This window comes from Rhea pennata, chromosome 2 (assembly GCF_028389875.1).
Source record: "Rhea pennata isolate bPtePen1 chromosome 2, bPtePen1.pri, whole genome shotgun sequence".
Taxonomy (NCBI): Eukaryota; Metazoa; Chordata; class Aves; order Rheiformes; family Rheidae; genus Rhea; species Rhea pennata.
Window position 1 is genome coordinate 141,429,622 of NC_084664.1, and position 26,785 is coordinate 141,456,406.

The 26,785-nt window shown below is 37.3% G+C and overlaps 1 protein-coding gene across 6 annotated transcripts; it reads right to left on the bottom strand.

Moving 5' to 3' along the window:
• Positions 1-1,166: 1,166 nt before the first annotated feature.
• INTS8 (integrator complex subunit 8) lies at positions 1,167-26,471 on the bottom strand. 6 transcript variants are annotated; one of them, XM_062570492.1, is made up of 27 exons: positions 26,273-26,471; positions 24,765-24,939; positions 22,185-22,325; positions 21,689-21,760; positions 20,717-20,768; positions 19,529-19,711; positions 18,869-18,976; positions 17,973-18,128; positions 17,308-17,408; positions 15,765-15,906; positions 14,535-14,605; positions 14,031-14,206; positions 13,005-13,138; positions 12,367-12,477; positions 11,488-11,689; positions 10,860-10,981; positions 9,595-9,779; positions 8,113-8,146; positions 7,314-7,370; positions 7,123-7,184; positions 5,848-5,966; positions 4,130-4,233; positions 2,792-2,842; positions 2,095-2,168; positions 1,901-1,965; positions 1,626-1,669; positions 1,167-1,335 (listed from the first exon to the last, which is right to left on the bottom strand). In XM_062570492.1, exons 1-27 carry the CDS (start codon positions 26,400-26,402, stop codon positions 1,219-1,221), a joined length of 2,988 nt encoding a protein of 995 aa, XP_062426476.1. In that variant the 5' UTR covers positions 26,403-26,471; the 3' UTR covers positions 1,167-1,218. The 6 variants fall into 6 exon arrangements, with proteins under 6 accessions (XP_062426476.1, XP_062426477.1, XP_062426481.1 ...); XM_062570493.1 differs by lacking the exon at positions 21,689-21,760; XM_062570497.1 differs by lacking the exons at positions 21,689-21,760; positions 22,185-22,325; positions 24,765-24,939; positions 26,273-26,471 and adding an exon at positions 21,365-21,427.
• Positions 26,472-26,785: the final 314 nt, after the last annotated feature.

Consider the following 26,785-nt stretch of genomic DNA (forward strand, 5'->3'; position numbering starts at 1 on the left):
ACAAAAGAATTTTTAGGCCAAGTGTCCCTTTCTGTGTTAATGCAGGAGGTTGGACTACTCTGGTCCATTCTCAAACAGGACTAGTTCAACTCTGAACATTCCTAATTTATGAATTACGGATTTCAAAACTTGTTTTGAAATGGCTGAGTGGCCAAGCTTGTCCCCTCAACTCACATGTCAAACTTGCTTTAATTTGGGATAGCCATACAGGAGAACTTGATGACAATTTGTATATATTATCTATTCTTGACTCTTTTCTTTTCTTGGTATGGGCAGAGCTTAATGCCTATGTAACTTAGTCACCCCATGAGCTCAGGTGGAAGATTACAGAGGTCAGTGTTTAAGCAGTTTACTCTTCCAAAACCACTCTGCCACTGCATTAAGGTATAGCCAGCCCTCAGCCCTGGATCAAATTCTAGCTCTACATGAGGCTGATGAATTCAAGATAACTTTAGGGCTGCTGTAAACTTACACTTTCAGACTTCATTTAAGAATATCACTGGCCTCAGGTAGTAGGAGTACAAGCAAAGAATGTGCTGCTGAAGTAACCTTAACTGGAAGTGCAGTCCTTTAAGGAAGGAGTTTTATTTGGTAAGAACCAACCATCAATGTCAAGAAGACAGAAACAGAGCTAGAATTGGAGAGGGTATGGAAAAAAACCTGAATTGTTGGTACTCTATGCAACCACTCTAGTATGAACAGTATTTTTAAAAGCAACTGTGGAGCTGTATTTTATCAGTGTTTAAGCAGCATTAACTACTGTTTTCCTTGAAATATTCACTACCTCTATCTATCTATGAGGTGCTTAATGTCTGCTGAAGGGGATTAGTACTGAGAGATGCCATTCCTCCTCCCTTTTTCAAGATGCTCCTACCTGTGTCTCCCTTCTAGCAGTAAAAATTTTGTGCACGAAACTGCACTTGAGCATCGAATGACACCAGTGTCTTTTTATGTTGTATTAAACTTGAGCTCTTTCACTCTAACTTAGCAAACTTGAATTCAGTGCTTCTTTGAACAATGCATTGTGGAACTAGCTGAAGTTGTTTCAGGCCTTCTGTACAGTTTGTAAAAATAAGGGGTTTTATTATAATATTTCATCTATTTCTAAAAGAAAGTACACTGTAAATGTTGTATAAAAACTTAAATGAATTTAAGAAATAAAAGCATTGAAAGATTTTTCCACTGCCACCGATTTTATAAGAGTTTTCCACCATTAGCTTAAAAGTAAAGTTTTGCCATTGCTTGAAGAAACTTCTTTTTTCTTCTCTGTGCAGCAAGCTGTAGGACTTCCTCAGGATTACTAGCGTTCAGCTCTGTCTGGCCAATAGCTTTAATCTGGAAATGAAAAAGCAGACAGCACTAGCAGAAGTCATTCTAGTAAAGCTAGCCCATCACAAGACTTTTTCAGCATTAGTTCAAGAGGAGGTGATTTTATTTCCATAACAGACTATCCTACCCTTAAACCATCTCATTAAAAGTTTACATCAGCATCCACATTCTAGTAAAAATTACACAACAATGTAAATTGAAAGAACTGCCACTTCCAAGAAGAGTGGCTTCAGGGAGGGGGAAAAAAAAACAGTAAAAAGATCCCACTACCCCTACAGCATTCTGTTTTAACTTACTGCTATTTGTCTCTTGTCAGTCTCGCCTCTTTTATGGTGGAGATCTGAAGGAAAAGTCAAGGAAAGGTATGTGTAGAAAAACAATAGCACCTAACTTCGGGATCCTACCTCATTAATAAATCCTGTGTAGAAATGCTTCCTTAAGTGAAGTAGTTGCTGTGGCAGGAAGTCTGACTCTACTATGAAATGCAGTTGACAGCATGTAAAAGTGATTTTTCCAAACCTGAACATCTCATTTTTTTTTTTTTTTAAAGTAATTGCTAGTGGAAGGATACATGTCAGATACTCCAAAATTGTGACATCCCAGATGTAGTCGTAATAAGAATCCATAGCATCATGACTGAAAGAGAATACTGGTTAGATTATTTAACACATTTACATATAAGCATTATGTATATAATATGTAGAAAAGATGCAGATAATGCACACAATAAATGTACATCTGTATAATTGTTGTTGTAGTATTTACCTGTTCTGTTCCTGCAGTGCCTTAAATGCAGTTTTATAGTCCACTTCTCTAAGGAACTGGCATAAAATAGCTACCTATAAGGAAAGACACCAGCTGACTTTCACAGGCTTAGCTTCCCAAAAATCTAAATTTGCCACAAAATGCACCAGTAATCACAGTTTCTAGACTTGGCAACTTTTAAGTATCCAAATTTCAAGAGCACACACCACTCATTCTAAAATAATTGCTAAAAAGGGGGGGGGGAGAGTTTTATTCAAATGTGAAGAGACTGATACTGCTCCCAAACTTCCAAATATTAGGTTCTAATTTAACGTAAATCTTGCTGCTTCTTAAGGAATGAAGAAATCCACTGACCAAAGTTATCACATGGTGATTGAGCTGAGGAAAGCCAGATTCCCACAGATGGAGCGTTCTCTCTCAACTTTTAGGATGTAATTTATAGAGAACATGACAAAAAAAGAATGGACAACTACTTTTACAACATTTCCAAACATACGTTTTGTTAATGCAGGTCAAATTAGTGCCCTAGAAGCAATAATAAATAATAATAATAATAAAAAAACTATATATTTTTAATTGCAGGTTGCATTTAAAAGGCAAGGCAATGTCAGTTTTACTTTTTGATAAACCCATTTTAAAGTCAAAAATATTTGAAGACTAACATTTTAGTTAAAGCTATTTTTCAGTTCTTTCTTACCTGAGTGTGACAGTTGAGTAGAGAGCAACACTTTATCATTCTCTTTATCACCTATAGAAAGGTTAAAAAAAAAAAAAGCAACTTTAAAAAGTGCCAGTATTGGAACACAAACAGCCATTTTTTTTTTTTGAAAAGGGACAAACTAAACTGAATTTACATTCTCAAAACAACTTTTTTTTTTTTTTTTTTTTTTTTTTTTTTTTTTTTAAGCACAACAGATTTATTAGCTGAGCTTTTATCACTTTAGGAAAACACAAAAGAGCATGATGGGTGTTTTACAGTACAAAGCTTTACAGATGTCATTTCTGCTAAAAGAGCAGCCCTGCTGCCTAACAAAAAGCTTTGACTTTACTCCCTCCCACCTACCAAAAAGCCAGCAGCCTGCAGCGCACCGGGGGCGGAGGAGAAACGCTCCAGCGCCAGGCCGAACGCACGCTGGCCAGCAGCGGAGCGGACGGGCAAAGGCACGGGGCCGGTCGGCATTCCCGGACTGCTGTAGCCTGGCACAAAGCGTAGCTCCCATTGGGCCCCAAACATTCAAAATCCCAGATGAAGTGTCTGAAGCTCTTACTTCCCACAGGGACAGAAGATAAGAAGAAACAAGTGGACATGTGTAAGAAAATAACCTCTTTCCCTGGGTCTATGCAGTCATGACAAGCAGCGGTTTCCTGCTGTCTACAAGTAACACCACCAGCTTCTTGATGAACAAGAGAGCTGACAAATCATCTGTTATACCAACTTTAACGGAGCCAGATGCAAAGTCATAGGAACGTGCTATTCAGAGTACCATCCATACCTCTGTCACACTGACAGCAGCAAGGTACAATCCTACACACATCTAAACAACCCTACACGACACCGCAACACAGCTCTGCTCACCGTCACAGGCTGGAAAGAAGATACAAGAGTGTCTGTGTGGGAACCAGATGATATTTGAGAGAGAATTATGGTTATGCTAAGCATCACACAGGGAGCCAACACTGTCTAGACCTCACTACTAATGTAATCCACACCCCTCATTTGTGCTAGCTACAGCAGGCAGTATTTTAGACATGTTTAGACAACATATTTAGGATTAAGTTAATACAAAAGCCTTCTGTGCTTCAGCTAACTAGAAGCTGTGGATTTTCCATGACTTCCAAACAATAAAGAAAACAGATCTGTGTGGATTCCTATCCTTAAATGCATCAATTAAATATACACGTTCCTGTAGCTTGTAAGTTTTTTTTTTTTTTTAACCTTTGTTTAGTAGTTTTATGCCTACAGAGTGTTAAGATGCTGACTGAATGCAGAAGGTTATTTTTACATATCTAAACCACATTTAACAGATTATCTTACCTGGTCTGTGTATACATCTGGTGGTACCATTTTATTAAAGAAATCTGAGCATACAGCTCCTGCTTGTAGGTAATAGTGAAGGGCTGCTGAATATTGATTTGTGGCTGTAGCGAAAAAAGCAAAAGACTTAAGAGTAAACATAGCAGTTTTCTAGGACTCAGATGAATTGTTTACAGAATTATTCAGATCCAAACATCTCATAATTGAATTCTACTTGGAAAATTACTTGCATATTTTAAAAAGCACATACACACAGGAGATGGCAGAACAGTGATACACAGCCACACAATCAGGAAAACTAACAATAAAGGTGAAGCTATGACTTTTGAGAATTACTGGGTTTTGTTTGTTTGTTTGTTATTTTAACTTTTCAGGCACCTGACCTTCCACTTTAAGGTCGGCAGATTTAAAAGTTTGTTTTCGTTAAACTTAGCACGTGGATGGTGGTGAAGGAGTTTAGTTGGTTTGAGCTAGAGAGGGCCAGCTGATGCCACCACGCAGATCTCATGGCTCAGCACTAGTTTTACTCCCAGCAAGTTCTTACCAAACCAACCCTGAGGCAGCCTTCAGGGGCTCTGCAGAATCAGAGCAGTCTGCTGTTCCCACAGGTGCTTGAATACAGACCTGCCACAAACTACGAGCACTCTCACTGGGGCACTTCCCGGTATTAGCCCCTGAGGCTCCCCACACACACAGCTCCCTCCTGGAAGTTATTCCACTTTGTACAAGTAAATGCTATCAGTTCTTGACCTTGAATCAGCTCTCCCATATCCACAGTAAGAGCCCTAAATACTGGACTCTTGCCCCCTCTGAGGACTATAAAAGCATGTTCTAACCAAATTTGTTTTCTTTTGAAGCAACAGGCTAGAATTTCTGTACTGCATCTCACTGCACAACACAGACAACCTTCCAGTGCAGAACACAGGTTTGGAAATGTGCATCTTCTCCTGTGAGACACCAAAGCGTCCACAGACGGATGGCTGAGAGACAGCACATACCCTGCTTTATTGCTGGAAAGGAACAATTTGGCTTAGATGCTACATTCCATTAGAATGCTCTTAACAGAGACGTTAGGTTACAGTGTCCAGAACTTGCATTGCTTTACGGCCCAGTTCTGCTGGCTGCTCCCAGCTGATGAGCGAGGATACGCATTGGGGAAGAGGCAGAAGAGGGCTGAAAGACCAGGAAGAGCTTCCTTCCCACCCAAATCAATACTGAATCAGGTGCTCATGCTCACTTATTTACAAATCCTAGATACTTCCCTATATAAAATAGGGCAGATCCTCCTGATTCTACTCATCTTCTACCCCAGTGAAGCTGTTCACCACTTTTAAAAGCAAGTACTACCCACACAACTTTTCAACCACTTGGAAACTGCAGTGCTATGCACATGCATAATTTTTCCACTCAAGGAACAACTGCTCCCATTAAAAAAAGTGAAGCTAACAGCGACCCTTACTGAAAAGTTTCCCTCACTCTAGAAGTAAGTCTGCATGACCTGTTAGAAGTTCAGTCTCTCCCTGGGCTTAAAAGTCCTCCCAGGGAAATTCACTTACACGCTTGCCTCCAAAGAAACCTTTAAGCTCACATACCACTTCAGCTTCTTTTCATAAAAGCAAGTACAAGAAATACAAGGTGTGTTAAGAGTGTTTCCTTCTCCAATTTGCCTACAAGGTGCCCCTATACACATGCTAAAAACAGAAGCTTGTTTCACTTACCAAAATAAATATCTGCCTGGATAATTAACCAGAAGTGGTTATTTGAGTTGATAGTCAATGCATAGCTGACTAGCTCTTTTACTGTAACAGCCACAGCTTCAAAATCCACTGACTGAAGACTAAAGGGGAAAAAAAAGATCCTAAATGAATTTTCAAAACAGTAACTTGATTTCATATCTAGTTTAAGTCCAAAGCAATTTGCATTAAATATGAGGCAAAAATAACTCCAGTAAAGATTTAATGTTACTATGGCTACTGATGAAATGTTTTAATACAGAAAATATGACAGGACAAATACCTCATTCATGGACTTGGACACAGAGTTAGAATTTTTCTGCAACTAATACCACAAAAGGATTTCTTGCAGGAATGTATGTTCTCAGTTTCAAGAAGTATGAAAAAACACAGCAGAAACTGCTACAAATTTATTACAGCATCTGCGTGAATGGCCACAGGCTGCAACCTCTAGAGGCAGGAAACTTGAGTAACTAACCTGGAAAGCAAGGCTAGTAGCAGCTTGACACATTGCTTGGACAGTCTTTACCATGGCTTGGGTAGACTCTCCATTTTTTAAAATACAATCTCTCTCACTCTGTTAAGAAATTCTCTTCTAAGTGAGGAAAACCATCTTATAATCACATTTACAGTATACATGGAAGTCTGAACCAGTAACAACAAAATCATCCAAGCAGACCAATTAAGACACATCAGCAACATAAAAGTCTGTACATTTGCTTTCTTTATGCTGACAGGTATATTGCATATTCAGAGTCTAGAATAGTGAAGTTCTAACCCTTGAGGGGCTAGAGGTTTAGAGGCCCAAGCTTCTACACTTAATAATTATAGAAATAATTAACAGTATTAATGAGCACTGTGCTATCCAGTCAGTAAAAATCAATACATACCATATGCCACTTAATATCTGGCAGTTATTCACATACATCTCTCAAAGCAAAAGAATAATAGTTATTAAATATTAGTTATTCGTATTAAAATATCAGTTAGTTTACACAGTTACATATAGCTCAATGAAGCACACAAACTTCTCTACTTCTTGTGCCTACATCTCTATGAGGAGCATCAAATCAGGAACAAAAACCTCCATGTAATCAGACTGATCTGTGCGATTGTACACAAAAGAAAAGTGTGCACACGATAGCAGTGACAACATTTCATGGCAGAAAGCACACTAATACTGAGTACCAAATCAACTGGAACCAAATCAATTACATTAACAAGTATTTTGAAAATACTTTGAGTTGGTTATCATCTTACTTGGGGATGGATGAGGGCCAAATGGAAATATGCTCTGCTGCAATATCATTCACAATATCTTCCTAAGAGAAGAAACATAGTAGAAGAAATTACAAAGGGAAGCACATTAAAAAAAATATATACATGTATATATATATATATACATACACACATACACACACATATATATGATGTTTACGATAGATACTAACCCGAACATTATGAAGCTTGACAAACAAAGACAATATTGTAGTTAAAACCAATGGTTCCTATAAGGAAAAAGAAAAGAAAAAAGTACTTTCATAAAATAATGCAAAACTTTATGTTGCTTTAAAACTTAAAGAAAGCAAGAAATTTAAAATATAATTTCCTTTCTAAATAAGGCATTATTCTGTGAGAAAGCCACAACACAGAAACACTGAGAAAATTTCTGTAAGAAATCTTTATCTCACATCTTCCTGAATAACTGTCTAGGAAAACAAACAAACAAACCCCCCAAACTTTATTTAAGCTTTATGTATCTTTATTTTCTTTCCTGTCTAACCTGCTACTGTCTAGCCATATAACTCTGCATGGTATATACTAAGATTTTCTATGCCTTTACAGACACACACACACACACACACACACTTTTTCCCCTTCATTTCTGCTTCTTAGTTATAAAGTAGCAGCACTTCCCTCCATTCACAAGGAATATATTGCTAATGTCCAAAAACCCAGACCTTCATAACAAGAATAAGGTTTCTTCTTTAAGCTGCATGTTTAGCAAAATCTGATTTCTTAGTAATCCTAATATTAACAGATCTCCACTGTCAGAATTAAGGATTAATTTAAACAAGCTTTTAAGCAATGTTCTATGGCAAGTAAGGTAAATTCAGAAGTACTTCAGCCATATAAAACATCTATATATCCATTAGTTTTTCTGGAATTTAACTGGAAAAAAAATCTAGAAAAAAATATTATACCGAGAGGTCTGGTTACAAACACATTGTGAAGTCCAATATAACTTACCCGCAGCTTTTTGATAAAAGACAGCAATTCACTCCTAAATCAGAGACACAAATATCTGTGTAAGTAATTGTCCACAACTACAAATATACACAGGCTTAACTCATTGGAAGTGAGAACAGGCAGTAAAGCAAATTTTTAATCTGGCAAAATGCCCCTTTAGTTTTAAGTTTACAAACACAGGGTATATAAATGAGAATGCTACAGCAAATCATTTACTTTATTAAAAGTCACTGGAAAAATCTTTTTTTTCTTTTTGTAATTGAAAAAGGTTAAATAAGAAGCATCTCCTATTCCATTGTGCCATAAAAGGCATAAAAACTACTTTGCAGTAAGTCCACCTCAAATCTGAAAGGGAATGAAAGAAACCGCAATTCTCCAAGTCAAAACCATAACAATAAGCTACAGGTTTAGAGAAGAGGGTACACTAGGATCATTTTATAATGTACATGAAGTTCCTTGTGATGCCACAGTAGAAACTGTCATCATCAAACAATCAAGAAAAGCACCGTTTGTTTGGAAAAGGTTTCGCTAATTCTTTTTCATAATAAGAATGGAGCCACTGCCCTTTACTGTTTGAATTAGAGGAGACACAAGAGTTTCAGTATCCTAGAGCAGACCTAGATTGCTTCCTTTTTCTGGCAGGAGTATACAACTGAAACATAAAGCAAGCACGTACCTTCTTCCACCCATCCCACAGCAGTGGGATATGTAAGCAAAAGAACTTGACCTTTAGATACACATCAACGAGAAGAGCAAAGAGTGGCACAGGAACAGTCCACAGTTTGACAGGAGAACCTCTTCCAAGTTTCAGTATGGAAAGATATTCTGCATAACTGTACATTCCAGAACTGAATATAAGAAGCAGCCCATATCAGTCTTGGACTCCAGAACAGACTAAAAATATTTATTGTTTGGACAAATCAGAGTCCTAAATTAATCCATTAAGGCTGGCAGGGGTTAGGGAACTGATAGTGAAAACTACCCTAGTCAACATAATTTTCTCTTCCTCTCTCCAAGGATTCAACTGAACTGAGACGTCATTTTTAATCTGAGAAACATTTAGCTTTAGATTCAGAAACTCAGAACAAGATGGGGACACCTGTATTGTCAGCTAAGTGTTTGATGTAGTTATAAAAGGAGTCTATAGAGCAATTCTACTCTATGTGAAGCAGACAACTCCACTTGCTCAGCTGAATTGCCCTCTAGGCTTCATTGACTTTACTGACAGACCTATACTGATGATGATGGAACCACAGGCATACATAGACTTTGCTGCCTGAGTACTGACCACTGCTTCTCCTCTCACTCTGAAAAAACAAAGTCAATACATCACCACTAAAATCTAACACTGCCAGCGTGCAGCTTTCTCACTTAGACTTCTTCAGCCACTGCTGCCACTCCGATAGCTGAATCCAGGCCATCCTAAGGGAACATGGGGTCAAATGTTCAAACCACCTTTAGAAATAATCTAAGAGAACATACCTGTACATAATGCCTAGTGTAGACTCCCTGTGTTTTATCAAACTGACTCTGCCATCATTTCCCCGTTTGTGCTGGTTGGATACGCTGCAGATCTGTACAACAACTTCCCAGAGATCTTTAGCTGTTCGTCTGCTTTCTTTGGGACCTGGAAGTTCTTTACATGTTGCAGCCAACAACTGTCCCAGCTATGCAATATGAAAGGAGAAATACAGAAGCTAGACCTTCTCTGAATATTAACTAAAGTGAAGGAATTACTGGCATGTGTTTTAAAACTGCTAAGCAAGCAATTTTAAAATACAAACTACAGAGCAGAGTGACTAAACTTTGTGACAGGGAACAGTGGGGGCTGGAAGGCAGAAATTAAATGACAGTACTTTTCCCTGTATTGTTTTCCTTATGCTGTATTTCCTTACTACAAACTCCATAAAACAAGCTTTATTCTACTTAAATATTTTTCATAAAACCTAATTTTACACATATTGGATCCCTAGAATACCCATGAGTTTCATAAAATAATTAATCTGAACTAGAAGTAAAATTAAAACTGCACTGGCACCCTCTGCTATACAGAAAAAATCCAAAGCTCAAGATAGAAATCAGAAGATTTCTGCACAAGGGAAGCACAGCAACCCAAAGATGTTTGTCACACAGTATGATCTGCATTCTGCTTCAGCTTGATCACCTGACTTTAAAGTAAAAACAACATTGCTATTAAACCATTTTGAAAGCAAAGTTTCAAAAAGAGTTGTGCTTCAACATCTCCAAAAATTAAACTTACCAGGTTCAAAAATGGAGATACTATAGTGCATTTAGAATATAAGTCTCTTTAGAAAAGAAAGATGACTAGACATTAAGCCAGAGATCTCTACACTTCTCGTATCTCCTACATCCAAGCTAAACTCCAGCTGAGGGGAGACTAACTTAATGAAATGTTACAGTGTTTTGAACAGATTAGGGCTCACAATTTTTACTGCACTTTGGCATCATACACATGAGGCATAACTCAGTCAGTGGGTAACAAGTGCTAACATTCAGTTTGCTTCAACTGTTCTTGCAGCACAAGTTAAATCTTTCGTCAACAGTCAAACATAATCGGTGCCTAGCCCTGGTACGTCTTGTTTACCAGACTAACTTCACTCATTACCGCAACAGAAAGTGGTGACTGTGAGACACAGAAGTACACGCTTTTAGAAGTACAAATACCCAAACAGGGAAGAGTCAGTTATAACCTGACTGTTAACACTTTAAAACCAAACATCCATTACCTTCACATACGGATTAGTCTGAACCAGAGGTAACGGAACTTGCATTGTCAAGTACTCATTTTCACGCCAGTTTAACAAGAAGGCAACACATTCTTCAGCTATAACTTGTCGAAGAGGAATATCTGGAACAAAAGGGGCTTTTTGTTTAAAACCTTTTTTGGAGAAAAACAGCATTATATGAAAATAAGCAGAGACAATTGCCTCTAATCAGCCATTTCTGCTCCATATCTTTATTACAGAAAAATACAATGCTTAGCCCTATAAAAAGATTTTCATTTTTGTAAATTATGAGGAACAACGGGCTTCTTCCAACTACAATGATATCACATTATTCTCTCAGTGTAAAACTATGTGGACTTCATTAACAACTAGTAAAAACTTTCATAAAAAAAAATGCAGACACTTTTTCAATTCAGCTCCTTTGAGCATGGCACTCAGACTGTTTAGCAATGTTTGGGTATCATGATGCTGCTGTTCTCATTTCATGCTGCTAAGAACTCACCAAAACCAATGTAATAAACTTTACTATCTTGTTTCCAATTGTAGATTTGAATATAGAGCTGTTGCTTTTTGATTCCTTATAAGCTTTGTGCTTCACTATGTCAAGAAAGACAGCAAACATTCTTACCAGGTACTCTCATTTCCAAATATCCTCGGACTCTGCTTATGAGATCAGAAGGAGGACGTTCTCCAGAAACACCAGCTCCAGCTTCATGAGTGTAAATGTCCAAAAGCAGCATTTCATTCAGCATGACTTGACGCAATTTTGGAGAAAACTCTGTCACAAGCTCCAAGCAAGCAGCAAAAAGCTGCTTTGCATGAACAAAATCCTGTAATAAGAGGATACGACATGCACTAATAGTTCCTAATGGATTCATAAGGAAAAAGAAAACTAGAGTTGGAATACTGTACAGTTCCATCCTGGTTGGCTCAACCTTGGCATCCAGCATTGCTAGTCCTACTTAAGGACCTCACAGTTACTTTTTATATTTTAGAATCCTTGGACTTAACAGTAAGGTTAACGATTTCCCCCATTCCAGATTTTTCAAACAAGACAAGACATTTAAGAAAAAACTATAACAAGATTAACTAAAGGCATATTAAGCAGACAGTCCAGTTTTATCCTGTAGTTCAGCAAACTACAGAATAGTCAACTATAAGACAAATGAAACAGTATTCCAACAAATCGCATACAGGAAACAGTCAAAAGAACAAGAAGCTATGTCAACGTCTCAAACCACTGCTAGGGTCAGATAAAACATGGTTTAGTACATTCTAGTCAAACTTTGTATAAATAAATTTATATCCAGGTCCAACTAACTGGAAAGCATTATCCTCGTTTTACTAATGGAACTCTGCAAGACAGAAATATTAGCCTGTTATTATATTACACTGTTACTATGTTATCAGATATTCCACATCTCCCAACTCTTTGTTCCATACTTTCAGTGCTTTACACTTCAGGTGTCCAAAGAAGCACACCAGTAGGTTCAGATGTCTTGCTCACCTTAATTGCACTGCAGTGTAATCCTTTTGCCATGAGGATGTAGACCAAATCCCTAGCCAGATTATCTTTAATTCCTAAAATAACATTGCCATAAACATTTGGTACTTCCCACTGAAAAAGAAATACATAAAAACAAATTTAAAGAAAGAGGCTTAGAATTCACATCGCATGCATAGCTTAGATGTATAGATTAACTCAAAAGTGTCTACCTGCTTCATTTATACTTTGAACGTGTAAGAATTGAAAAAGAAAAAAATCAATAAAACCCTACTCTACCCTCCCCAAATCTCTATTCCCTGCTCCTCCTCCCAGCTGCTATTAATGATAAGAATTTAAACTAAAAGAATGTCACTAACAGGGCAGAACATTTTAAGCAAAAGCTACAGCTTTTTTTTTTTTTTTTTTTTTTTTAAGTAGTAAAGTTTATGTTACAGTCAGTAATCTCTTTTAAAAGTTAAACATTTTGTTGTAACTCTTGTTATGGAAAGTGAGTTTAGATAAGCCTCCTCGTTACTGTTATAGAGCTAGAGAGTCAAGCTGACTTAAAAAAAATTTTTAATTTAAGATCTGTGGCAAAAACCATTCATCACAGTGTGACACTTAACCAGTCCATCTCATGACCACACAAAATAAGTTACCTTATTCGAAATTGTCCAGAATTGGCGTTCTGAAGTCATACCATGCAATTCAATTAAAATCTGGCGAATCCTCCAAGGATCTACTGACAATATGAGTTGATGCTCAAGCTGGCCAATATTGACACTTGCTGAAGCTACAAGAAAAAAAAAAAAAGATCAAGTTTTTAGGCAATTCCTTCATAACATAGATCCTTACAGTTCCTTAGTAAATGACATTTTAAATGTAACACACTACAATGACAGATACACTGCTGCTTTTGCAGGCCCTGTACATCTTTTCATAACCCTCCGCAAACATCTCATGCTAGCTTCCCAGCTGCTCTTACCTGAAAAGCTGCTTGCAGTGATCCCTCCTCTCAGAGCAGCAGCTCTGAGTATTCCCTTATTCTTGCCATAGTAAGTGTTAGGTTCAAGATCAGCACCAAAAAGTGTCTGTACTGCCTTATGGAAAAATACGCATTTTTCACAAGTGATTTAAGTGAATGCAAGCCTGTATTACAGCTGAAAGGGTTAGTTCTTCCCAGCTCCAATCATCAGCTTGCATCTCTTCTCTTATGCTAGATTTGACTCTTATGCAAGTCAGACATACCTGGGAAATAAGCTGGCTGAAAAATCTGGGTTTCTCTTTAGTAGGTTTAAAACCTCATCCAGATGACATGCCCGGTCCAGCTCACCACAAAGCCACACAAACACTGGTGCCGGTGTAAGACCAGAGGCAGGACAGCCCTTCTGGGAACAGCAGCCAGAGCCAGATGCAGTTCAGACTAATTGCCACACCTCTCCTTGATTCAGGCAGCTAGCACACACTCATTTAAACATATCTACTAATCTCAGTTGAGATGTCACCAAAATTTTGTAAGAAAAATTACTTTCTTAAATAAGTATGACATTCACTGACTAAATACAGAATATATTCTCTCTAACTCTAAACTTCCTCTGAAAACAGATCTGCACATAGTAACTTTGGACATGAAAATAAATATTGCGCGCATATATATAAAATAATGGAATCGCTGTGAAAATTACCTGGTATATCATAAAAAGAAGTCACAGGTTTTGTACACAGGTTGATTCGGGGAGATCTCTTCCGCATTTGATCAATGAGCAGCTTCCGTTCATCATCTTTCAGTAGTTTTATGAACAGCTCATGAGATGAAATCATGAAGACAAGTTGAAGATCTTCCAAACCCAAGCACAAGTTCCTGAATAAATTAAAATTCATACCTCATCAGCAAGGAGAAATAAAGCTAGAACATACGTTCATATTCTGTCTTGCTCACCTATGCTATCAATTCCTGAAGATCTTAAAGCAATTGAGTAGAATCCCAAGAATGGAAATACGAAAATAGAAGCAGCAAAAACAATCTGAGGAGATGCACAAAAGACAGGGTTTTCTCAGGTAAGGGATATAAGAAAGATTTTTTAAAAAAGTAATTTACTGGCTCATTTCTAAGTTCTCAAAACATTTAGAATGCTGTATTACATTGCATATGAACTGTGAATTCATGATATCTTAATACCAGTACATACTTGAGAAATGCTGCCATTTTTCTTTTCAAAGATTCTGAAGCATTTTCTAAGTTTATTGACCTTGAACAAACCTAGGAAAAGAAAGCAGTATAAAAATTAAGCAGCCCTTAAAAACTTTTAAAATACTAAAGTTACAGACTTAAGTTACAGACAGTATTATTCCCCAATTTTTTGGCTTACAATTAGTATCAAGTAGTAATTTTCTCTCTCAAGAAGGTAACAAAGTTATCTAATAAACACTGTAGTCATCACAGATAGATCAGAGTTTCTTTAATGTACAGCAGAGACTGTTTCAAAAGACTAATCTTCCCTCAGATACACTCCACATTCCTTTTTCATGCCCAAGTGCCACACTTTTACTCAGTTTCACCAGACATTAAGTATATAACAAAGCTTTTCTACATAAATTTAGAACATTTTTTAATACCAAACCATAAGATCTTCTAGCATTAACATTTTTTTCAGTTTAAAGATAGCTAGATAATTGAATTTAATTGCCAGCTTGCAAAAATTAACAAATTTGTTCTTTTGAGAAACAAGATCAAGTCCTAATGTGAGCAGTGGGTCTAAAACACAGAGCATTTTCAGTTGATTCTTGCCATACGCTTAAGTAGGACAGTTGCAGCAGACAAGCAAAGGAAAAGCCTCAAATTAGACAAAAGAAGATATGAAAATAACAGCAAAGCAGCAAAGAAAAGTTTAACTTGGGCAATAATCACTTCCTAAAGCTGCTCCCATTAGCGAAGCTTTCAAGTCACACACATACAGTAACTCAGGATCATTTTTTGACACACTAACTTTTACAACAGAGCTGGCAAGAGAAATTGATCCTCTTGGACAGATTTTTCTTTTTCCAGTATCTCTCCATCTTGGAGATTTTGTTTGTTCCTTGAAAACATTCAACAGTATCTATATATAACATAATGAAATCAGGAATAGTAGCAGTTTCAGCAGGCTGAAGCAATAGGTTGACATAGGTTTCTCCTCAAAAAAAGGAAATGGAACTATTAATATAGATGCAAGACTGATTGACTTGATGGCAAATACATAGAGTATATTTGTGTTAAGTACAAAAAAATGATTAAAGTTTGAGAAATTATTTTATGAAATATTTTTCTCTGGTTTAGAAATTTGAAAGCATTACTTGCAACAGAAATGTAGTTAAAAGGGTGCACGTGCGTGTCTGCATGTAAAATCTCACTGTGTCCCCTTCAGACAGTAACTTCTTACCTCAAGGAGGAAATCTATTTTCTCTTTGCTGGGTTTCAGGAACAGCTGACAAAACTGGATATCAATTGTTCGACCTTGCATCACGTCGCAGACAGTGTTGCATGCACAGATTTTGAAACAAATTTCATCCAGAGCATCATTGCTGCATGAATACAAAACCAAGATCACAGAACTTCTCTGACAGACATAGAGTTGGTACTAAGACAAAGCTGCAGGTGCCAGATCCCAAGACAAGTCTGGACCACATGCCTCTGTCCAAGACTGCAATCTCAAAGTATGTATTTAGACTCTACCTTAGTTTACCTAGGACCTCACTTTTTGACTGAAAATTTTCTTCCTGACCACAGTTCTGTTTCACCCACAGGCTTCATTATTGCTTCAGCCTAAGCACCACAGGGACTCTAAGCAGAGCCACATGACACAAAGGTGTGTCTCTTCTTGGTTACCATGCCCCGAGCATAACTGGCACAGCTCAAAGGACTTCAGGAGCACTTATACATCTCACAACACCCAATCACTGGACAAAACCAAACAAAACCAGAACTCTCTTAAGTTGGGTGTCTTAAAAACTAGATTGCAAAGTCATGCTCCTCCATCATTCTTGCACTGATCACTGGATGGTACCCAGTTTCAGCCAGAGAGATAGAAGACACCTCTATGCAGTGCCTAAGCTATAGCCTCTTTTAAGATACTCTTCTGGGCAAGATAGGTTTGACTCTTTTCTAGCTGAAGAGAAAGTTGAATTCAGTAACTGCTAAGCTCTAACATAAGAAGCTGCCACCACTGACATTTTTTCCCCCATGCAAGTCTTTTTAAACTGAGCCTTACTCACTCTTTAACTGAAATACTCATAGGTGCCTTCCTTTCAGAGAATAATTTTGATCTCAGTTATATGGAAATGCTTTCCACATAGCCTGGGTTAAAGTCCCTAGGCTCCAGAGAAGAAGCCAACTTCTGGATGTGGCCATGTGCTCAGCATTTCCCAGTTGGGAGCTATCCATGGGCTGCCTTTGTCATGCGCCTAATTCTCATTGCATGTTATACAGGAGCCACTCTCACCCTCCAGCCTTGGGCTGGTTCTGCAGTGCATGAGGTTTCTAGGCAGAGATAACCACACTGGTTTCCTAATGAAGTACATGTCTCCTACAATATTACTGTTTAGCATGGTAAGTGGGACCAGCTTTGACCACAGATTTTAGAAGAGCTCTCAAAGAGGCATTAACTTAGTTACACATTAAAATATATATATATATATATATATATACATGATTAACTATGTTTTTCACCATTTTACTGATTTTTTCATATATGTAAGTGTTAATACTTACAAAATTTTCCCTTATGTGGCCACAGCAAGACACACCACAGCCCAGTTCCTTCGCTGGAAGATATAGTTTAGACTATCACTAACAGAAATAATGTCTGGAGCTCCTTGGATGTAAATAATTTGTTCTTAGAAGACTTTGCACACTATCCATGGAAAACACAGCTAATAACAATTGCTTTTCACCATCATTGTACAGTTCATTATTTAATGTCTCACCCTTGTTGAGCTTTTTGGAAGAGTTCTCTTAGCACTGATTGCCTGAACTGAACAGGTAAACCGAGGGCTAGATTATCTTCAAGGAATATCTTCACTAAGTCCTACAACACAAACACAGTTGGAATATTCAATGGATAATTCAAAAGGTGCATATAAAGTGATTTTCTGCAGGTGAAATTGATCAAACTGACAGGAGCAGCTTGCACTCGTATGTAATCTTGAAACAGCATTACTAACAACTAGACATAATTTTATGATAACATTATAACCATTTCACAAGTCAAAGGATGAAGAAGTACTTTTTCTAGCATTAGAGAATCAGAGTTAAAGAATGTTAACAATGAATACGCGCATCTCAGCAGCAACATTCCCTGAAATCCAGAGAATTTCAGTTTACCTCAAAGTTTTATATCAACCAGTAGGAATTATTTTGGAAATTATTATCTGAAATCCAAAATATTTTGATCTACTATACAAGAATATAACATAGCTAACATAGAAGAGAGTGTTCCAAAAGGGTATGTTAATAGTTAATTGGAACACTTAAATATTACTTAAAATCCAAATCAGATCAAGTAGAACCATCAACATTTCAAAACAGATTTTTGTTGGTGGTGGGGGGGGGGGGGGAGGTTATTTTTGGTTTGTTTTTTTTTGCACACTACCTGATAGTTGCCAGATTTCATACAGCTATGGATTTGACTATAAGGAGTAGCCTGTTGGGATGAATCATCAGATGATGAGGTAAGAACTCCACAAGCTTGACAGTACCCAGCTAACCGTTCTTCATCTATGGTACAATGAAGTGATGATGAACCAGTCTAAAAGGTAACAGTTTATCAAATCTTAGTGGCCAGGATATTATGAAACATAATTTTAAGACACAAATGAAACCCCACAATTTCTCCAAGTAACAACAAAACAGTAAAATAATGCATGTGCGTGTATGCACATGCATGCATCTTTAAAAAGCTCATCTTTACACAGGCTTTTCAGGGTTTAGACCATGTTATGTTCTATCTGTTCAAATAAAAACTTGAATCATGTAACTTTATAAATATAAATATGAAACATAATGAAAAAGGAAGCATACTTTAATAGTAAATAAAAGTGATATCACTGTTTTAAAGTCAGTACAGAAAACCTGATTTCCAAGGAAGAACTGCCCTTACAGCATTTCCCATTCTTGTTCATGTTCCTCATAAAGGTAACATCATGGTTAAAATACTACAAAGGACACAGAACATGCTGTTCAGTGAGGTTAATACTAACAATGGAGATGTTATTTTTGCATTTCTTGCATTGATATAATTTCTGTAACAGAATATGGAAATGTTTGTTGTTCTACAAAATGTAGAACAAAGCAGCAACGTATTGCAGCTGATGAAGTCTAATTTTAAATAGGCACAATGCTAAAAGGAATATAGCAAAAATTGCTGTCAAAATTCCATGAACTTTACCCATATGATAACAGTGCTTACATTTCTAAAAACAATATTTCAAAAATATTGCTTATTTCTTTAGTAAAGTTGAATATACATTGGAATAAAACTCTCAGTACCTTTGCAATCAACTCCTTTGTTCTGAAAAACTTTTCTTTAGCATTTTCATGAACAGCTGCATTTGTAGAACCTTGCTGAAAGTAGATTGCACCCAAATCATAGCAAACCTGCAAGCATCAATATAAAATACTTTATCTTGAAATTTATGTAAAAATACATTTACTAAAACATTAAGTATTTCAGCTCAATCCTTACACAAACTTTAAACTGTTTCAAGTCTTATTTAGTGTGCCGATATATACTACATATACCTCACATATATAAGTAAATTCTTCCTTTTAAATTGTGATCTCAGTACAAGTAATTTTGCACAGGCATTTTGAAATTACACATACTATGATTTGCATGTAATCTTACAAACAGTGTGCAATAAATAGCCCTTGCCAGACAGTGGTTTACTGCAAAAAGGGAAAAAAAGTAAGGCATCATGCAGGAAAAAAGGTGTGACTAACAGTATTTACCATGTTGAAACAAGTTTTAATAATTAGAAAATATTTAATAATATAGAAAAGTTAGAAAAAAGTCAAAACCAGAATCTTATTGCATTAAAAATAGGACACAAAGATCAAAAGAAAAATACTGTAGTTTATCTCAAAATATTACTCACCATGTACAAAGAAACAAATAAACTGAAAGCTTTAGTTTAGAATGTAAATTACCTGGCACTCTATCTCCTCTGCGCTGATTTTCAGTCCAGCTGTGGAACTTTCTGTTTCTCCATTCACCATACCAGGCTCCATGGCTAATAAATCCAGAGTTCTTATAGTGTGGACATAAAGATCTTTGTTTAATTTAAGTGCTCCTTCTAGCACCAGGATGGAATCAGCAGCCTGCTCTTTCAACTATAATAGTCCAAATGCATTAACAAAATTATTCTCTTGGTTTTGAGTTTAGCTTTCGGTTTAAATTTACACCAAAAATGTCACAATAAAGTAAAAGGATAGTAAAAACGCACTTAATTGTGAAACACCTATCTTACTGCTTTTTAGAATCTGCTCCTGTATTTCTCGTACAATAAAAAAAAAATTGTGACTTCCAGTTCAATTTCAGCTACTCAGAGAAACAGGATCCAATCCTTACTTTCCATGAAGCACTCTAGCTTCTGCATTTCAGTTAAACCAAACAGACAATTTTGTTGTTAGTTCTGTTGTACTCCTTGCTGTCAATTTTCTGAGCAAGTTCTGCAACAGTTGCATTGTAAATTCTAAGTTACTGCTTCATAGTTGAAATAAGAACAGTTTCTGTCTGAACTGAAAGACTTGTAGCAAGATTTTTTCATAAGGTAAGTGGTAAAACAGTTGCACATCAACTGATTCTAAGAAGCTCAAGAGAAGGAAATTGAGCTAGGCTACTTTTGGAAGTAGATGGCTTGTTCCTCCTCTTTCTTGCTTCTCTCAAAAGGAAACACCTCAGGCAAACTAGCATTCTGTTGAAAGCTACAAACATAAAATACACAACTACTAAATCCTTTAACAAAAGTCATAAACACTCCATTTTGCTGCCATATGATTTTGCAGCTCAAACTGCTATGGTCTTAATCGCACACTGATTGTGTAGACACTAGCTCAATTCATATGGCTTCAAAGACAGACTGACAGAAGAACATTTTGATCGCAGACAACATGCAAAGCAGAGATAACACTGTCCAACATAAACATACTGGAATAGCAGCAGATACTGACATTGGTGAACAAGCTTATTAACTACAATTTGTAAATGAATGAGAGGTGTATAAACAAATATGTAAAAAACATACTGTATCTAACAATATTGTGCTGCTACTGGTGATTTCCTGAGTGTTCATATTTATATCTGAAATTCAAGCAAATATAAAGCAAAAATCTCACCACTTTCAAAATGTTTTCAGTTAGTTCCTTTTCTTGTTGCATCTGATTCATCCTGCAAGAAGTATTTTAGAAGAAAGCAATATCTCAGTTACAAAGCAAACAAACATGTTATTTCACTTCGTATTCTAGACCACAATGATTAATTCTCGAGTAAGTTTCACATAACTATATTTTTAACATCACTTATGAAGGATCATTGAATGTTCTTATCTATCTTTATCTGAAATACAGAATTATAATGGATAGAGTTGAGACTGTGAAAGTGGTTTAATAAAATGGAAGTTTCAAAATTTCCAATGCCAATATTTTTTTTAAAAAAAACAGACTTTTCGCAGCACACTGTTAACATTAGCAAAACTATCAGGAAGAAATCAGTTTCCATAGGCTCATTCACTGGGAGCACTTCAGTGATACTTTCCAGAGAAATTTATAATGTAAAAATCAATTCCAAGAATAGGCTGCAACCACAGCAACACATCTTCTAAAATCTGACTTTGATATTGACTTTAAGTTATAAATTATTGCCTAATGAAATAGAGGAAAGTATTATTTCTCAGGTTATCAGATATATAATTTGGTGAATTGCTATAATAAGACAATTATATCAGGCAAACTGGTGAAAGTTATGACAGGATGCAAGAAATGTACCGTGTTTAAACTAGACTAGAGAATAAGAATTCTCCCCAGGAGAAATAGCTATTTCCTCTTCTTTCATGATTTTTCTTGCTCTGTGAAGTGATAGAGATTATAACATACTAAACAAATGGAATTATATAAACATACAGACATATAGCAAGTACGTCTGACAGGAAAATAAGGATATACTTAAAATAAAATAAATGCAAGTTTACCATGTTACAAATAGCCATTTTAAGCAACCCTAGCACATTAAAATGCTTTAATCCAAGTAAAAATATGGTTTCTGATTACAAAATAAATGTGAAATCTAAGCAAAATATATTCGTAACTCACACATTTAACTGAGGTAGCCCAGGTTTCACTTGCTTTACAGGAAAACTACTTTTAACAATGGTCCTTATGGCCCTACAAAGGGTAGAAAATTACATGAAGAGTTGTGTCAGCCTCAGAAGTGTAATAAGCAGCTCACAGGTCTCTTAAAAATAGCAATTTATGATTTCAGATACCATACTCAATTTGAATAAATATTAGATATGCTTTTGAGTAGAAGATACAAGAAATTTTTTCTGTCCATACAAGTCATAAGACAGCAAGATTTTTATCTATATGAAGGTGACAATTCAAAGCACTGTCTTGAATATCTTGTTAGGGAATAGAGACAGCTTTAAAATTTCTTTTCAGACTCAGCCACTTGTTAGCACCTATCTATAAATTAAAAATTATTATTATTAAATAGAGACTCTGAAATTCTCTACGTAGAAGTACACAGAAAGAAGGAAATAAAGTTGTACTATCACAATGCTAAGATTATTGCCTTAAGGTTGTTTACCATCTGTTGTAGAGTAGTATAGCCATTGCAGTGGTCGGGGGTAAGCTGGACAGGTCTACATCCACATGTTTAGTTCCTGGGGGAACCTTGCTGATACATAGAAGTTCATTCAGTAGCATGTTCAATACAGGAACAGATAAGCTATTAAAAAAAAAGAGAGAGGGAGAGAGAATCAGATATTTCACATAATCATCCTGCTTCTGGAATATTCAGTTAATATATACAATTAATCTGTACTGTATTATTACTTATTACCCTTACTTCCATAGGATATTACATCCTTTTAGCATAATGAAATGCTCTAGATCAGATGGGTTTTAAAGGTAGGTATGTGAAGCAGTTAGCAATACTAGCAGTGTAGGTCAGCCCAGGTGAAGGGTTGCCTTTAACATAGCTGAACTATGTCTATGCACCACTGCATTAGTCTGCACAGACATACTCCAAAAGTAATCCAACCATTATAATAAAAGGTCCCAATCAGTAAGAAATTCTTTTCAGAACAGTCCTAGATAATACTTCCAGAAGGTAAAAAGCACTTCTACTGCAAGTGAGATTATCCTCCTGTAATGGGGACATCTCTGATATCATGGCTTGGCTCCTATCCTGCAGGATCTACCAGCACACAGTGAATTTAACACTAGGAACTGGAATAGACCAAGTTTCATTGTAAGCAATAATACGTAAAACTATACATCAGCTGAGACAGAGCCTTTCTTGATAAAAAGAGAAGGCATGCAGACAGGACTGCACTACTCTAGGCTTCTGATGAATAATTAAACACAACTGAAACACTATTACTAATTTAGATATTTTTATCAGAAGAATGTTTGAAATTAGAAGCAATCATCTGCTGCCGAAGTACCTTCAGCCTTGAGGAAAAAAAAGCATTGAAAACAACCAATTGAAACCACACTTTCAGTAATCACCAGAACTCTCATTTAGTCAATTTTAGGCCTTATGTCATGTCAGACTCCAGATATGTTATCAAGCTATTGTTTCAAACTAACAAAGCTCACGAGCGTTGTTTTTACTATGTGAGGTCCAAGAATCTTGTTTTCATTGGCAACAGTAGAACACCATATAAACATCTTTAACAGTAGAACTTGTAAAAGGAAAAAAGAAAAGAAAAGAAAAGAAAAGAAAAAGAAAAGCTGAGCTCAAGTTATTTTATTCTTTTTTAAACTAATACGACTGAATATCTGGCTATAATCAGTTAAAATACAAGAAGTATGGTTCTTATTTAAGAATAACCCTAGGCTTCATAAGCTAGAACAAGAACTCTTACTACTACTGAATGAATCAGATGCATTGAATTAGTAGTTGAAAGCACTTCAGACTGTTCTGCTCTCTCTCTCAAAAAAACCCAAGAGGGACAAAACAATCCTAGAGAATCCCAGAATCAGTCCAATACTGTCATACAGTAGGAATGATTTATGAATCAGGATTATACTTGAATTTCAAGAAAATATTAACTGACACAAAATATGCCAAGAACGGATATCAATTCCTGCAAAAATGGAAGTAGTCTTAAGAAAAGCCCTCACTCACATATTCCTATTATAGTAACTTTCAAAACTAAACTACAGAAAACCCTATTGCATATAAAATATATGCATCCATACAATATTTTCATAACTAACCATAATAAAGACTTCACTATACTGCCTGCCATTGTGCAGCATCTTGCAAAGGTACTCTGACAATCAGTAATTCAGCCTCATAATGCTTCAATAAGGTAGATAAATATGACATAGTGTTTTTGTCATCTGTTAGGTTATTAGAAAAAAAGAGAACAGAACAACCATGGATATCTCATTCCTAACCCCTTTACTGTTCACTATAGTACACTACTTGAAGGAAAAAAGAAAAAGTATTCATATATTAAGAACAGGAAAAGAAAAGTATATAGGAAGAGACAAACCCTACCAGTAGTTTGAAAGAATAATGTTTTCCAAAATATTTCTGAAGTTTGAAAATTTCTATATAGCATTATAAAGAATATACAATTTTCAGATCAACTCAAGAGAAAAATCTTTTTTAATCACAGAGTTGATGCAACTTTTACGGAACTTAAAACTTTCTTTTTTGAAGAAGTCTGCATTCCTGTGTCTGACAACTGTAATACGGAATGAAAAGCTACAGGAGAACAAGTCTTACCCCATTAAGCTTTTACATTACTGAAGGACATTTCCCTGACATGCTCAGCACTGGCAGAATAAGGAGGGCTCCTGGCCCTCCTACTGCCTGTTGTAACTATGCCTATCTAACTACTTGCAAGGTCACTGAGTAAAATTTGGGGTAAAAATTGCATATCACAGTGCCTAAGTCCTACTCTGTTTCCTCATTAATTTTTAACAGTATTGATTTGCTCACAGATACTGCTTTTATGAATCTTCTATCAAAGTTTTTCTGATCTACAGAGGAAATTGAACCTGATTCCAATTGTGAGACCCAGGACTCTTCTTAATCTAAGAAAGATACTGTCAGAATAGGGAGTAAGATTGATTCCTGCTAGTTAAAACAAAGAACCCATGTCAGTTCTTAGTTTAACAACTTCAGCATGAAACACACAGTACATACCTTTTCTCTAATATATCCAAATCCCACTTAAGATGAGCAGCAACTTTAAGAGCAAGGAGTTTTAAAATGCGGTTTCTTTTGTTATCAGGTGGTGGCTGGACTTGGTTCTGTTCGTTCACCGATGGCTTGGAAGCTTGTTCCAAGAACTGGACAATCAGCTGTACAGGTGGTGGATCTGCAAAAAATACAGCCACTCTTCAGATTCCACGTAAACCCAGAAATTCATTTCTTATTGCAGTTGTGACCATGATCAGAGAACATCTCCTTAGCATTTATACCTAGCATTTGACATTTTCACCTGGCAGATTCTAATCCCAGAGGATATCTTGTTTAGTTTGAATCAAATCAGATTACTCACATCTTCATTTAACCATTAAGTGTACTTAACCATAGTAACTGCACTCATGAACTTTCATTTATTTTCACTATTTTGTATTACCTAATACCAGAATTTCACATCTTGCATCAAAGGAAAGTAAGTATTGTCCACTGAAATTTTAAGTTAACTGATGTAAAAATATGTAGACATTTATAATTCTAAATATATTCAGAAATAGCAGAAGTTATTCATAAGTATAGAGGAGAAAACAACATTAGCTTGATTAAAAAAAAAGAAAAAAGAAAAAGAAGTTAAACCTCTCAAATCTCTTTCTTATAGTAGTAGACTCAGAGTCTGTCCTGAATCTAAGGACTGTTTTGAAGAATCAAAAATTAATCATTTGATTTATCTCTGAATTTTGTGAAACATACAGCAAATATTAACCAGTATTTTTAATTGGGAAGTAACAGCGTAAGAACTAAGCACATGATGTAGGCTGTGCTTAAATTTATTTTTCATAAAAGCAATATTGCCCTAGGTTTGCCTGTATCCTCTATCTTTTAGTAGAATTCAGGTACTGAAAAAGACAACTACCAAATCCCATTTATAATCTTCAAAAGAATAGCTACTGTTAAATATGGCAAGTTTCCTGTAATACGTTTTTATTCATTACAGTTTTTAATCAGAGTAATTTCAGCACTGAACCTTCAGGAGGACTCTAGCTCTTGCAGCTAGCACGACTCAAGGGGGAAAATTCAGATGCCAACTGAAATGTTTTATAAACAGCAGCACTTTCAAATGAAGCACTGACAACTTCTTGCACCACTTCTCAAAAAAAATCGTATATGCAAAAGGAAAATGGTCTATCACACAGGAAAGACGGAGAAATCAGTTTCTCAAGCAGGGAATTTAATGCAGCAATAGAATAAAATAAAAATAAATAAATAAAAAATTTTCGCTTGCTTTAACCAACGGCGCGTCGCTGTAACCGTGGAGCCCTGGCTCCCGCCTCTCTTCCTGACCCGCCTGCACCCCACACCTCCGCACCGCCCGAGGCGCGGGCACCCCGCCGAGCCCTCCCCGGGGCGCCCCAACCCGCCCCTGGGGCCAGGGCGGAGCCGCGGCGCGCCGAGGCCGGGCCGCGGCCGAGGGGCGGCCGCCGCTCCGCGCCGCGCCGCGCCGCACGCACCGGGGGAGGCCTTCCGCAGGTGCTGCTCCAGCAGCGCCTCCTCCAGCAGGAACTCGAACCAGGAGGTCTGCGGCGGCGTGCAGGGCCGGCTGGACGTGGCGGCCTCGCGGTCCGCCGCCTCCGCGCTCATCGCTGCGCCCCGGCGCGACGGAAGGAGCCGGGAACTGCCGCCGCGCCCCGCGGGGCAGCCGGCAGCCGCCACAAGATGGCGGATGGCAGCCGCGCCGCGCCGCGCCTCGCCGCAGGGGGCGGGGCCGCCAGGCGGGGCGGGGCGACGCGCAGGCCCCGCCCCCGCCCCCGGCGCCGGCCCCGGCCCCGCCCCCGCGGGCCTCCCCCGCCCCGGGGCGCGTCCCCGCAGCCGCAGCGCCCGCGCGTCCGAGCAGCGCGGCGCTGCGGCGGGTCCGGCGGGGCAACCGCGAGCTTGTGCCGGCCGCGGGTTCCCTCCTCCCTCTCCTCGCCCGCGCGGAGGAAGCGAATTTAGGAGACTTGCTCCTTTTCTAACCAGCCACAACT

Coding starts and splice junctions, on each gene's coding strand:
- INTS8 (XM_062570492.1), bottom strand. CDS start 26,402: ATGAGCGCGGAGGCGGCGGACCGCGAGGCCGCCACGTCCAGCCGGCCC. Junction 17,409..17,972: donor TGAAATCTGGCAACTATCAG/GTAGTGTGCAAA, acceptor TTTGTGTTGTAG/GACTTAGTGAAGATATTCCT. Junction 14,207..14,534: donor AAAATGGCAGCATTTCTCAA/GTATGTACTGGT, acceptor TAATTTATTCAG/GAACTTGTGCTTGGGTTTGG.